Source organism: Pongo abelii, chromosome 9, assembly GCF_028885655.2.
Source record: "Pongo abelii isolate AG06213 chromosome 9, NHGRI_mPonAbe1-v2.0_pri, whole genome shotgun sequence".
NCBI classification, from domain to species: domain Eukaryota; kingdom Metazoa; phylum Chordata; class Mammalia; order Primates; family Hominidae; genus Pongo; species Pongo abelii.
In genome coordinates, this window is record NC_071994.2 from 110,928,719 (window position 1) to 110,944,049 (window position 15,331).

Below are 15,331 nucleotides of genomic sequence, written 5' to 3' on the forward strand. Positions count from 1 at the left end.
GGTTTAATTTTTACGAAACTTTAGGTTCTTTGTGTGCCTCCTATGGTGTCTGTCTTAATATATCATTTCCTATCTCAGCTTTTTAACCCATACTGGTCAAAATCCAAGAGGTTTGCTGAGAACAATGCTTAGCACAATGTTACAGAAAAGAAAGTATTTAATATAATGATAATAACATTTAATGTAGGTTCACATTGGAAAAATACTGAGTTCTCATCAATCCTTATATTTTCTATGCAAAATAAGTCTAATTTCAATTTTTCCAGTCCCTAAAATTTGGAGTCAAGTAAGAACATCTCTGTATTTTGTATAGTGAGAAAGGGACATATCAAAAAGTTATAAACTTCAAATCCCACATCTGATACACACATTTTTTTTATTATTTAAAAAAATGGAAAAAAAAGTTATAAACAAACTGTGACACCTAAACCTGGCATTTGAGTCTATCTCACTTTCACCTCCACTTATAAAACATTTTGTAGTCAGTAATGGTGAGTCAGTGTTACAACACATCCCACAGTTTGCTAATATTAAGACAACTGAAATCAGTTGTCTTCAACTTTACAAAGTTGAAAACCTCTGCAATGTAGGAATATTTTTCTTTCAATGCAGCAAGAATAAACCTAACAAAGAAATAGGGATGGGAGTTTTAACTCTGGCTACCACCTCTCCCAAAAATGTCTGATGGGTTTCTTCCAATGGTTTCTTTGTCATGAATATCTACTATGCTTGCAAAGCTCCAACTTTCCTATAGAACAAAGGTATACTTTCATATGCCATGTTTGAGCAACATATAAAACAGAACACGTGTCAACACCACAGCATCAACTGCCAACTAAATATTTATGCTTATTTGGTAGGAACTGTTCTAATCTGTCATAGCAGTTTGGGGGCAGCTTAACTTGTATACATTTTCACTAATTCTAGGAAACATTACTCATTAGAGCATATGCTCTACTAGAAAAGAGCATCCACCTGTGTTTAGGTTTTCTTCAAGTGAAGAGATTTTCTATAAAATTAGGTCAACACATATGACTTCGTGTTCTCCTTTTGAAGCTATAAAATCCAAAGTGGTCAGAGGGCTCCCTCTTACCTGGACACTGGTTAGAGTTGTGTACTGGTAGGCTCTGACGATCACATAATTAGCTTCCACATCTGCTAGTCCCAGCAGGATGTACTTCCACCATTTTCTTTTCAAGATTACTAAAAGGTTATCACTGCCTGGTTGAAAGAAATCTGGATTAGTACATGTTACTTGCAAATGATACCATACATGTTGATTTGAAGATAAAAGAGTAGAAGCAAGAGTTTCTTGTGTTTTTTTTTTTTTTCTTCTTCTTCTTCTTCTTTTTGAGATAGGGTCTCATTCTGTTACCCAAGTTGGAGTGCAGTGGTGCAATCTCGGCTCACTGCAACCTCTGCCTCCTGGGTTCAAGCCATCCTTCCACCTCAGCCTCCTGAGTAGCTGGGACCACAAGCGTATGCCACCATACCCACCTAATTATTTTTGTATTTTTAGCAGAGATGGGGGTCTCACCATGTTGCCCAGGCTGGTCTTGAACTCCTGAGCTCAAGTGATCTGCCTGCCTCAGCTTCCCAAAGTGCTGGGATTTCAGGCGTGAGCTACCATGCCTGGCTTTGTGTATTTCTAATGTGGCCCCCTCCTAGTTTCCATTCTTCAAAACCCAAACTCCTGCAACAGCTCACCAGAGTTAGATTTTTTTCTAGTATGAAACCCTGGTTAAAGTATCATCAGAGACCAAGTGTTCAATAAAAGCACCAGAATGAAAATAAGAGAAAAGTGGTTAAATTCCCTTTCCCAACTGGGCACAGTGGTGTGCACCTGTAATCCCAGCTACTCAGGAGGTTGAGGTAAGGGTGGAGGACAGCTGGAACCCAGGAGTTCAAGACCAGCTGGGCTTACATAATGGGACTCCACCTCTTTAAGAAAAAAAAAAGGGGGAGGGTGGGGCGGGAGGAGAGCATTAAGGAAAAGAGCTAATACATGCTGGACTTAATACTTAGGTGATTGGTTGATAGCTGCAGCAAACCACCATGGCACACGTTTATCTATGTAACATACCTGCACATTCTGCATATTGTATGGTTGAACTTAAAAAAATAAAATAACTTTTTTTTAAAATCCCTTTCCTATCATAACAGAAATAAAATTTCTGGATATGAGCTTGTATGTCGCCATTTCTGACAAGCCACGGACTATCCTAGGAAATGGAATGTTTTCCTAGAAATTAATTCGTTATTTAACTTCTATTCATGGGCTTCTTCAAAGAAAAGTCTGCAAGTGATCATTCTTTTGGAAGAGATGTGCTTTCAAGTGAAAATTAAGTCTGTGATAAGCTTGAGAAAAGGCTTAGTGGCACACTGAAGAAACACCTTTTATTCCTCCAAATTATATGTATTCAAATTAATTGGATTCACTACTTTGGAGAATCTGGCATCACAGGAGATGCAGAGTTGGCACATATATGAGAAGGTTTTATGGCAAGATAACTCACAAATAAATAAAAGTAGTGAGAATCGTAACCAAATAATTATCAGTAAAATCCAATTAGCAGGAACATCTGGAAAACACAGAATTAGGCCGGGTGCAGTGGCTCACACCTGTAATCCCAGCACTTTGGGAGGCCGAGGTGGGCAGATCACCTGAGGTCAGGAGTTCGAGACCAGCCTGGTCAACATGGAGAAACCCCGTCTCTATTAAAAATACAAAAATTAGCTGGGCGTGGTGGCAGGTGCCTGTAATTCCAGCTACTAGGGAAGCTGAGAAAAGAAAACCACTTGAACCCAGAAGGCAGAGGTTGCACTGAGCCGAGATCGTGCCATTGCATTCCAGCCTGGGCAACAAGAGCAAAACTCCATCTCAGAAGAAAAACAAAAAACAAGACAAAAACACAGAATTAGTCTTCCTCAGCATCAAATGGCATGAGAAGCACCTAACAACCATCCCTTAGGGAGACTAACTGCACTGATGTATTTGGGAGTCTCACCAAATTCCTGAAGGCCAGTGCTTCCACAAAGAGCAAAGTCCAGGGTTATTAACCATGTACTGTGCCACTCCCAGCTCTTTTTTTTTTTTCCTTTGGAGACAGGGTCTTGGTCTCTCATTTGTGCTTGAGAGCAGTGGTGCGATCTTGGCTCACTGCAACCTCAGCCTCCTGGGATCAAGCCATCCTCCACCTCAGCTTCCCAAGTAGCTGGGACTACAAGGGACACGCCATCATGCCCAGCTAATTTTTGTATTTTTTGTAGAGAAGGAGTTTCATCGTGTTGCTCAGGCTTGTCTTGAACTCCTGGCCTCAGGTGATCCACCTTGACCTCCCTAAGTGCTGGGGTTACAGGTGTGAGCCATTGCACCCAGCCCTAAATTTCAATAAAGACCTTTAGATAGCTGGTGCATGGGATGAAAGAAATTACTCTAATTTCCTAAGTGTGCACAGTGCTGTCCTTGTTCATTGGATTCACTAACCTTTGCGAGGCTTTTTCTTCTGCTATGTCGGCCACATCATTCAAAAGCAAGTAGTAAACTTAGAATCAGACCTTCAAACCCCTGTACAACAAAGGGTTAAACTAAAGTTTTAAAAAGTAATGAAGCTGGACAGGCACCTGTAATCCCCACACTTTGGGAGGCCGAGGCAGACAGATCACGTAAGGTCAGGAGTTCGAGACCAGTCTGGCCAACATCTCCACTAAAAATATAAAAATTAGCCAGGTGTGGTGGCACGTGCCTGTAATCCCAGCTACACAGGAGGCTGAGGCACAAGAATCACTTGAACCCCAGAGGCAGAGGTTGCAGTGAGCCAAGATTGTGCCACTGTACTCCAGCCTGGGTGACAGAGCGAGACTCTGTATAAAAAAAAAAAAAAAAGAGAGAGACCTGAGCTACACATGCAACTGACGTGCCATTTACCATCTTTATTTAGTTGGAAGTAAATATTTTGGAGAGCAAGTTTCTTGACTTTAAGTGTTTTTAATATCATCTTAATATTTTAAAATATTTTTAAAATTGGGGGGGAAAACCTAACTTGTAATGACATTTACACTTTTTAGGTTGGGTCCAGTGGCTCACACCTGAAATCCTAGCACTTTGGGAGGCTGAGGTGGGCAGATCACTTGAGCCCAGGAGTTAGAGACCAGCCAGGGCACATGGCAAAAACCCATCTCTAAAAAAAAAAAAAAAAAAAAAAATTAGCCAGGCATGGTGGCACACTCCTATAGACACAGCTTACTAGGGAGGCCGAGGTGAGTGGATCACTTGAGCCTGGGAAGTCAAGGCTGCAGTGAGTCGAGATTGCACCACTGCACTCCAGCCTGGGTGACAGAGTGAGACCCTGTCTCAAAAACAAACAACAACAACAAAAAAAGAAAACAATTTTTTTTGGACAACTTCTGTGTTACAAACAGTATGGTGCTACTTACTTTAATCAACAATTTCAGAGAATTGTGCATAAGTCTCTAGTCACTACTTTCACGGAATTTAGAGGTGTCATACTTTTCTAGTAATTTTTATGAAGATAATTTTGTTGAAAAGATAATTTCCACATTTGACATACCTGATCGAAATGCCAGCATCACTGTATAAATTAGGAACAGCAAGCAATAATTGATAAAGCTCTGAAGCATGGGGGTGTTCACTTTGTATCTTTCTGCCAAATACTGGCTGGTGATGGCTGTCCCACATATACACAAGGACAACATCTGACCCAGGGCAATTGTTTTCAAAATATTCCTAGAAAATAAGGGAAGAAATCGGAATAGCATGCAAATAAGTTATACCTTACACACACACACACTCACACATGCACTGCTAAACACAAAGGGAAATGCTAATTATTCCAGGTGGTTCTTCATTTCATTTTATGAAATAAAAATTAAAATGTTAGTTATTGAAGGACTACATTTTTATTCTCTTTTATTTTTCTGATCCCCTCCATTCCCACAAAGGCATATTCCCCCATTTCACTGAACATCCATTTAGAGATCATTTTGATTACTCGGCTATAACATATACTTTGTAAAGTACACACGTGTGTGTGTATGACTTTTTTTTTTTTTTGAGACAGGGTCTTGTTCTATTGCTCAGGCTAGAGTGCAGTGGTGCAATCACAGCTCACTGCAGTCTTGACCTCCCAGACTCAAGCAATCCTCCCACTTCAGCCTCCAAATAACTGGGACTATAGGCACATGCCACCATGCCCATACTTTTTTTTTTTTTTTTTTTTTTTTTGTAGAGATGGGGTTTCACTGTGTTGCTCAGGCTGTGCTCAGGCTGGTCTCAAACTCCTAGGCTCAAGGGACCCTCCCACCTCAGCCTCCCAAAGTGCTAGGATTTCAAGGGTGAGCCACCCTGACTGGCCCTTACCCTGCATTTCTAACATGGAAACTAATTAAAGAAACAAGTTGACTGAGACAGAAGAGGCTACAATAATACCTATTTTCTGGATCAGATAATTGGATAGATAGCAATATGGTTAACCAAGATCCTAAAGGCAGAAGGAAAAGGCATATTTGGAAAGGATAATAGCTCCATTTTGGACATGCTGGATTTTGTTTAATTATGAGACAGCCAAGAAGAAATGTCCAGTAGGCAGCTTGGAGCTGGAAGCAAGGATTGGATTGGAGAAATAAACTTGAGAATCATGAGCATAAAGGTGGTGGCTGAATGTGGGGACATAATGAGATCACTAAGGCGTATAACTAAAAATCGGGAAGAAAAGAGAGCAAAAAAGAAATACTGTGGGAAACAGCAATATTTAAAGGGCTGGAGAGGCTGGGTGTGGTGGCTCATATCTGTAACCCCAGTACTTTGGGAGGCCGAGGCAGGCAGGTCACTTGAGGTTGAGTTCGAGACCAGCCTGGCCAACATGGTGAAACCGCATCTCTACTAAAAATACAAACATTAGCGGGGTGTGGTGGTGGGCGCCTGTAATCCCAGCTACTCGGAAGGCTGAGGCATGAGAATCGCTTGAACCCAGGAGGCGGAGGTTGCAGTGAGCCGAGATTGCACCACTGCACTCCAGCCTGGGTGACAGAATGAGACGACAAAAGGAAGAAAGGAAAGAAAGAAAAGAAAAGAGCTGGAGGGGGAAGACTCATTAAAGATGGAGATAAGAGGGCATGGCCAGAGAGGTAAGGGGAGAACTAGGAAGGAAGAAACAATCTGGAAGCGTAGAGAAGATGGTGTTTCAAAGAGGAAACTTTTTCTAAGCATTCTTCCTATCCTACTCTCATTCTACCCAAATCCAGTGTCCACGCTGCAGCAGGAGTGATGTTCTGAGTGTTAATATGATGAGATCATTTCTCATGTCTAAAACCTTTCGGTGGCCGGTTCCCCTCTGGCCTTAGGTGAAAGCCACACTTTAAAATGGCCTACAGGCAACCCATCATCTGAATCTCCAGCCTCACCTTGAACTACTCTCACAGCTTATTTCATTTTTAATTTTTAATATTTCTTCTAACACACAACAAAGTATGTATAATGTATAATCAACATGTATCCATGTATCTATCACCTCAAAAAATAAACAGTTTGCCAGGCACGGTGGCTCATGGTGGCTCACGCCTGTAATCCCAGCAACTTTCGGAGGCTGAGGCGGGTGGATCATGAAGTCAGGAGTTCGAGACCAGCCTAACCAACATGGTGAAACCCCATCTCTACTAAAAATACAAAATTAGCCGGGTGTGGTGGCATGCACCTGTAGTCCCAGCTACTCAGGAGGCTGAGGTAGGAGAATCGCTTGAACCCGGGAGGTGGAGTTTGCAGTGAGCCGAGATCGTGCCACTGCACTCCAGCCTGGGTGACAGAGCAAGACTCTGTCTCAAGAAAAAAAAAAAGAAAGAAAGAAAAAGAAACAATTGTCAGCTGGGCACAGTGGCTCACGCCTGTAATCCCAGCACTTTGGGAGGCCGAGGCGGGTGAATTACTTGAGCCCAGGAATTCGAGACCAGCCTGGGCAACATGCTGAAACCCCATCTCTACTAAAAACACAAAAATTAGCCGGGCACAGTAGTGCACACCTATAATCCCAGCTAGTGGGGAGGCTGAGGCACAAGAATAGCTTGAACCCAAGAGGCAGAGGTTAGAGTGAGCTGAGATCACACCACTACAAAAAAGAAAAAAAGAAAAGAAAGAAACATTTGGCAACATCGAGGTAGCCCACCTGTGTTCTCTCTAATCTCTTAGCCTTCTTGAGGTAACTAATTAGAACTTAGTATTTATTATTTTGATGCTTTTCTATATATTTTAATATTTATGTAAGTATCCCTAAGCAACAAATAGTATTGTTTCAAAATTTTACATAGACGGCATCATACTGTGTATACTTCTGCAATTGTGGTTTTGATCAACACGGTTTGAGAGGGCCATCCATATTGATACATGAGTTCTTGTTCTTCCTTTTCAGTACTGTATAGTACTCTACCACATGACTACATCATGCTTTATTGATCCATTCCACTGTTGATGAATATTTTGGTTGTATTTCTTTTTCTTTTTTGTTTTCATATGTCTCTTGATGTAATTTTCTAAGAGTTTTTTCTAGTTTTTAGCCAGGTGGTAGAAATGGATTACAGATGGTGAGGCGTGGTGGCTCATGCCCATAATTCCAGCACTTTGGGAAGCTGAGGAAGGAGGATTGCTTGAGCCCAAGAGTTCAAAACCACCCCGGGCAACAAAGTGGGACCCTGTCTCTATTTAAAAAAAAAAAAAAAAAAAAAAAAGGAGGGGGTTAGAGATATGCTAAGATTTAATCTCCTCAGTACTCAGGATGGCCTGATGGGAGCCATCTAAGGCATCTGCAGAGATTCCAGCCAGTTGCATTCTGCTGGGAGCAGGAAACTCAGAGTGTCCTACAAATATAATGACTTTCTATTTCTATAATAAAGTTTAAAGGAATCACTTGCTCTGGAGATAAATCCAAGAACGGAATTGGACGAGATGGTGTTTGTTCTTAGGGCATGAGCATCTTCAGTTTTGTTTTCCTAGACTGCTCTCCAAAAGGTTATATTACTTCATGTAGCTGAGTCTGGTACTCTCAAAAGGAAGGAATCTCCACTCTCCAAAGGGAAGGTGATGATGTCAAGAACTGGCCAAATCCAAGGACATTGTGTTAGGTTACTGGAGGAAATCTTCACCAAGATGAGCAAAACGTTAAGGATTTGCTCCCCTACAGGCAGCATTCTTTCTAAGCATGCTCTACCAGGCACCAGCTGATGAGCTAAACCAGATCCAGGAGTTGCTATTTCCTTCTCTTGCGCACACTTCCTCTTGAAGGAGTCATGGTTTGCATTGATTCGGGTCTTAGGCTGCCCTATCCTAGACAAAGGAAATTCACCACTTAGTCCGGTATAGTGCACCAGGAGTCTCCAGGAATGTGAGGCCAAAGCCAAAGGCTGAAAAAGTTCATTCATTTTGTGTCATTATTCCCAGCCATATCCTTCTCTCAGGAACCATGTGGGGAGCGGTACCTGGCCGAGGAAATGGTTCCAATTTTCCTATATTTCATTGTTCAATTAATACCCATCACAGCTCACAATCTCAATAACATGATCCTGACAACAGCCCTGAGAAAAGTCCTATTGCACTCATGTTACAGATGGAGAAGATGACTCAGAGCGGGTCCAGAATTCACCCATCATCATACTGTCCGTAAAAGGCAGAAGAGATCAGTGCTCCTAACTATTAAAAGACCAGATCACAGGATTCAAATTTGCTTAAAGGTGGCTCACACCTGTAATCCCAGCACTTTGAGACGCCGAGGCGGGTGGATTACCCAAGGTCAGGAGTTTGAGACCAGCTTGGTCAACATGGTGAAACCCCATCTCTACTAAAAATACAAAATTTAGCTGGGTGTGGTGGTACACGCCTGTAATCCCAGCTTCTCGGAAGGCTGAGGGAGGAAAATCGCTTGAACCTGAGAGGCGTAGGTTCCAGTGAGCTGAGATTGTACCACAGCACTCCAGCCCCCTGGGCAACAGAGTGAGAGTTTGCCAAAAAAAAAAGAAAAAAAAAAAGGAAGAGAGAGAAAAGAGAGAGAGGGAGGGGAAGGAAGGAAGGAAGGAAGGGAGGAAGGGAGGAAGGGAGGAAGGGAGGGAGGGAGGGAGGGAGGGAGGGAGAGAGGTAAGTAGGTAGGAGGGCTCTAAGGAAACTTCCTCTCTTCCCTGGAAGGAAGTCTCAGAATTGCAGAACCTTGGCACTAACCCACTTTAATCAAGGAGACTGGGGCCCAGAAGAGAGTAGTGTTTTGCCTAAGATCACACAGGAGCAGTGTTAATGCCCAAATTTCCTGGCCATTAAACATCTGCTATCCCTCCTACAGCACACAGTCTTGGGATAACAGGTGGGTCATCCCTCACAGTTGGTATCTTCCTATGTTCTATATCTCTTTCTTCTTCCTCTCCTTCCCCTCATCCCTCTCTTCCCCTCCTGTATAACTCCTGTTATGATTTTATAACAGAGTTTATATTAGAAAACCCCTTCAGGCTAGGCGCAGTGGCTCACACCTGTAATCCCAGCACTTTGGGAGGCTGAGGTGGGCAGATCACTTGAGGTCAGGAGTTCAAGACCAACCTGGCTGACATAGTGAAATCCCGTCTCTACTAAAAATACAAAAATTAGCTGGGCATAGTGGCAGGTGCCTATAATCCCAGCTACTCGGGAGGCTGAGACAGCAGAATTGCTTGAACCTGGGAGGCAGAGGCTGCAGTGAGCCGAGATGGTGCTACTGCACTCCAGCCTGGGCAACAGAGCAAGACTCTGTCTCAAAACAAAACAAAACACCCTTCTTCAAAGCATCCCTGTACCTCGCCTTGCTGTCAGGAAAGAAGGAGCCTGGCCTGATCTCTCTCCTCCCAGTAGTCACACTGCTTCCCTGTACATCATGGGGGAGCTGGATGTCCAAAGTACCAGGCACAGAAACCCTAACCAAGTGGCTGATAACCTAATCAAATTGAGAACATTTTTCACATCTCATAATGGACTTGAAAGCAATTATAAATCTGAAATAAGTGAGAATAAAAAGTGTGGAAGCATTAAGCCCTCTTCACAAATTGACAGAATTCCTACAGTAAGCTCATATCTGCATTCTAAAATAGCACAATTAAGCAAGCTGTCCTCCAACTATAAAGCATAACTATCTTCTAAAAAAAGGAGAATCACAAATTGAGTATGGAGATTTAAAGTTACAGGAATGCACTTCTCTTGGCTCCAAATCATAATGACCTCATCTATAATAGAAGAGTAGGAGAGCAAGAGTGAGAGAGAAAAGCTGGTGGGGAGGGGGTAGGAAATTGAACAAAGGAAGAAAGAAGACAAAAACACTCAGACTTATAGACACTGAAGGCCTCAAAACAATTTTTGTTACTTATAGCTCCAAATTCATGTTTGTATAAACTTGTACAAGGTCCTGGTTCATGTGAATTCTGAACAGAGGAGCCCTCTAGACCATAACAAAACCTGTTCCTGTTTCAGCAAAGTTGCCAGAAGAAGCATGCATCTGACCTTGGGATAGATCCTGTCCCGGTGTTTCTAACGGAACCTCCACTGAAATGAACGTCAATGGCAGGATATGAGCCAACTCCAAGACAAACTTCCCCAAGGCAGCTTCACACTGGGGGAGCCAGGCTACCAGAATACACAGCAAACAAGAGTTATGGATCACCGAGGGCAGGAGTGGACAAACAGGTAGAAGATGGGCTGAGTAAGGTCACTTCCAACCACATTACTGTTAGAATCTATTTTATAACTTTAAGAATTTAAGGCATGAGGCCAGGCACAGTGACTCAAGCCTGTAATCCCAGCACTTTGGGAGGCCAAGGTGGGCGGATCACTTGAGGTCAGGAGTTCAAGACCAGCCGGGCCAACATGGTGAAACCCCATGGTGAAACCCCGTATTTTTTGTAAAAATACAAAAAAAATTAACCAGTTGTGGTGGCACATGCCTGTACTTCCAGCTACTTAGGAAGCTGAAGCGGGAGAATCACTTGAACCCAGGAGGCAGAAGCTGCAGATCACACCACTGCACTCCAGCCTGGGCGACAAAGCGAGACTGTCTCAAAAAAAAAAAAAAAAAAATTAAGGAATGAAAGAAGAAAAGATCATGAGGCACTTTATTTCCCTCCTTCTTTCTTCTAGGAAACCTAAAATCTATATCATAACCTCCCTTCCATTCCAAAATACTTATGTACCTGATTTCCAAAGAAAATATACTTTTATTTATGTCTTCAGTCAGTAAGCTCCTCAGTCATATATTCACCAAAGTTCAATGGTTGTTAATATGTGCCAAGCACAAGGAATTTAGAATTAAGACTCACCTATTTTCTAGTCCCAGACCCTCTTTCTTCTCCCCAGAACACATCGGGGAGCTCCACTGTGTGCCCCCACAAAATACCACAACCCTCCATCATAGGACCCACCACACCGCTTATGACTGTTCTTTCCCCAAAACTCTAAGCTCCAGGAGGAAAGCGACATTATATTCTCCTTGATTAATAGTGCCTGGCAAATAGGGCATTTGCTATTGTTGAACAACCTCAGGAGTTTTCTGTGTGAGGAGTCAGACAGACCTCCAACACAAAATCACAATAAAATGAGAAAGGGTTAAAATAAGAGTTGTGCATGCAGCCAAGGAGAAGCAAGCTCAAGACGTCCTGGAGAAGGTTCACAGAGGAGTCAAAACAATCACACACCTGAAAGGTATTTCAGGGAGATTGAGGAATGCAGGAAAGGCCATAATACAAGTTTGTGCCTAATTCAAACACTAGTTTTACATTATATATATATATATATATGAGACACAATGATGGGACGCATTCATATACACATATATATAATATATATATGAGACACAATGATGGGATGCATTCATTTCTTTAGCTCTTCTTTATTTACTATTTCAAATTAGATAGGCAGTCCTCTAATGATTATATATTAAAAAATCACTGGGCTTTAAAAATAACACTGACACCAAGACCCCAGCCCTAACCAACTGGATCAGATTCTCAGGGGGTAGATTCCAAGTATCAGCCTATTTTAAGTCTCCTAGATGAGTCTAAGACACGATCAGGACGGCAAACCACTAAACTATTCTTTCCTTTTTATTTGAAGGAAAAAAGGAGTTCCAAATGACTGATAAGATGCATTATTTGAATGCAAATTATGCATTCCCTTCAATTTATGTCTCAATAAATCTGTGCTGCTAGGTTGCATGTTGTCAGCTAAAGGCAGGATTTCATATTAATGCTAAGACTCCTATGGAACATAGTTACTTGGTGGAGATTTTAAAATCCATTACATCTGCCACCTGTAAATACCTGGTAAAGAATAATAACTTCCAGTACGTCTATAAAAATCCTATTATGAACCCAAAAAGAAATATTCATTTAGGCCAAGTTCTCACACTCTGCACATAAGCTACCCAGTTTCTATTTCTAAAGCATTTTAAATTATATTGGAAGCATGTTTGGAAATAAATTATAAGTAGTTTTTGGCCAGGCACTGTGACTCACACCTGTAATTCCAGCACTTTGGGAAGCAGAGGTGGGCAGATCACTTGAGGCCAGGAGTTTGACACCAGCCTGGCCAACATGGCAAAACCCCATATCTACTAAAAGTACAAAAATTAGCAAGGTGTGGTTGGCGTGCACCTATAGTCCCAGCTACTCAGGAGGCTGAGGCAAGAGAATCGCTTGATCCCAGGAAGCAGAGTTTGCAGTGAGCCAAGATCATGCCACTTCATCCTAGCCTGGGCGACACAACAAGACAGTCTCAAAAAAAAAAAAAAAAAAGAAAAAAGAAAAGAAAGAAATTATAAGTAGCTTTTCTTTACATAGTGAGTAGCAGCCAAGATGAACTGTTTTCTTTCCATCTCCATATTCCTACGATTCAAAAGTTTAGCCATCAATGTATCATCTAATTCTAGTAAGCATAAGTAGCTTGCAATTGTGAAGAACCTACATTCTGTTAGTCATATTCAAAACTCAAAGTAGCTAAAAAAGTCAAATTTTAAAAAATAGATAGTGTAGTGGCATATATGATCACCTCACAAAGAAGGCAAGTAAAAGAAAGGAAATCAGTGTTTTCTTTTTGCTCACTGGATGATGTCTTACTCGGGAATAGGTGCTCAGTAAATGTTTATTAAGTTAACAAAAAATGCTACTATTATGAAGATGGCATCATGTTAAAATGCAAGGCAGACAATACTGTAGACAAGAGGCCCTCAAAAGTAAACTCAATGAATGTTACAGTGGAAAAAATACAAACTCCAGAGTTAGATAAAACCGGGGTCTGGATTTAAATTTGAAACATGAAAAAGAGAAGAGAAACAGGTACAGGCAAGTGAAAACAGTGGTTCACACCATGTGTTGTTCTGGAAAAGGCTAGTAGAGAGTGCAATTTGGATGTGGCCTTCAGGAAAAGATTATTCCTTCTGAACATAGCAGAAAGAATCCTAGTCTTTGAATCCAAAGATCTAACTCTACTCTTTATTAGTGTTAGGTAGTTCTCTTATATCTTTTTTAAGTGATTGTAATACCACCTTTATGCGCCTAAGGGTTAATTGATGTAACCTATAAAAGTACCTAGCACATCCACCCACCTGAGGCACTGAGTGCATTTTATTTCCTTCCTTACTCTGGCTTGCCCTGTCTTTTGGTAACCTCTTGACCATACCTGTCTATTCTATATATGCACCATCCAATAGAGTAGCCTCTACCCATATGCAGCCACTGAGTGTTTGAAACATGGCTAATGTGAATGAGGAATTGAATGTTTAATGTAATTTCATTTCAACTTAAATAAAATGGCCATATATGGAGAATGGCTACCAAATTAGACAGTGAAGCCAGGGATCAGCATTGTGCAATACTGTATATGTTACCACAACGATGGAAATGTTTGAAAAGTAGCTCTTGAGCACTTGAAATGTGGCTAGTATAAATGAGGAACTGAATTTTTTGTTTTATTCTATTTTAATTAATTTTCATTTAAATAACCACATGTGGCTGGGGGTTATAGTATTGAATAACACAGCTCTAGCCTGGTGCTTCTCAAACTTTCATGTGATATGAATCATCTAAGGCTCTTGTTAAAGTGCAGCTTCTGATTCAGTAGGTTTGGAGAGAGGCCTGAGATTCCACATTTCTTTCTTTTTTTTCTTTTTTTTTTGAGATGGAGTCTCGATCTGTTGCCCAGGCTGGAGTCCAGTGGCACGATCGCGGCTCACCGCAACCTCCACCTCCTGGGTTCAAGCGATTCTCCTGCCTCAGCCTCTCAAATAGCTGGGATTACAGGCGCCTGCCAACACGCCCAGCTAATTTTTGTAGTTTTAGTAGAGATGAGTTTCACCATGTTGGTCAGGCTGTTCTCACACTCCTGACCTCGTGATCCGCCCACCTTGGCCCCCCAAAGTTGTTGGGATTACAGGCGTGAGCCACCGCGCCCGGCCTGAGATTCCACATTCCTAACAAGCTCTCAGGAGATACTTATGCTGCTGGTCCATGGACCAGACTTTGAGTGAGCAAGGGTCTACAGCAATGCTTCTGATTCTGAGGTCTCTCAACTTTTAGGAATCCATGGAAGAAGTGAATGCAATCCATGGGCTGTTCAGGATCCGTTTTTGACACTTCAAAAACTTAATAGTACTTCTGACTGTCGCTGTAAAAGCGCAAAATAATAAATCTCTATTTCAGTGGGAGAGTTTGGGGGTGCTGACTTGACAATTTCTAGCAATTTTGTCTCAAGGAATCTACCCCAAGGCAACTCTGGCAAAAATACAAAAAGGTGTATTTACAAAGCTATTCATTGCAGCACTATTTATACTAGCAAAAGACTAAAGGAAAAAAACAAAATGTCTAACAATGGGAGACTAGCTGAATAAACACACAGGAGTACTACTGTACAGCTATAAAAAGCAAGGCACATATTTATATGTACTGTTATAAAGTGACTGCCAGGTATACCTTTTTAAAAAAGGAAGCAAATGTGGAGAAAAATGGGTATGGAATGCAAATATTTATCTATAATTTTGTTAATTTTTTAAAAGGAAAGATAAAACTTTTTTTTTTTTTTGAGATGGAGTTTTGCTCTTGTTGTCCATGCTGGAGTGCAATAGCTCGATCTGGGCTCACTGCAACCTCCACTTCCCAAGTAGCGGGGATTACAGGCATGCGCCACCATGCCCGACCAATTTTGTATTTTTAGTAGAGACAGGGTTTCTCCATGTTGGTCAGGCTGGTCTCGAACTCCTGACCTCAGGTGATCCATTCTCCTTGGCCTCCCAAAGTGCTGGGATTACAGACATGAGCCACCGCACCCAGC

General features: G+C 41.7%; 1 protein-coding gene across 3 annotated transcripts in view; it reads right to left on the minus strand.

Annotated features, from left to right (window-relative positions):
• Nucleotides 1–15,331, minus strand: part of SLC35F2 (solute carrier family 35 member F2) — an 86,540-nt gene that overhangs the window by 37,865 nt on the left and 33,344 nt on the right. For all 3 annotated transcript variants that reach the window (XM_054524988.2, XM_054524990.2, XM_024255905.3), the window contains exons 2-3: nucleotides 4,572–4,747; nucleotides 1,094–1,221 (exon numbers count right to left, since the gene is read on the minus strand). In XM_054524988.2, the coding sequence (XP_054380963.1) occupies nucleotides 1,094–1,221; nucleotides 4,572–4,747 (304 nt within the window). The remainder of the gene's footprint in view (nucleotides 1–1,093; nucleotides 1,222–4,571; nucleotides 4,748–15,331) is intronic.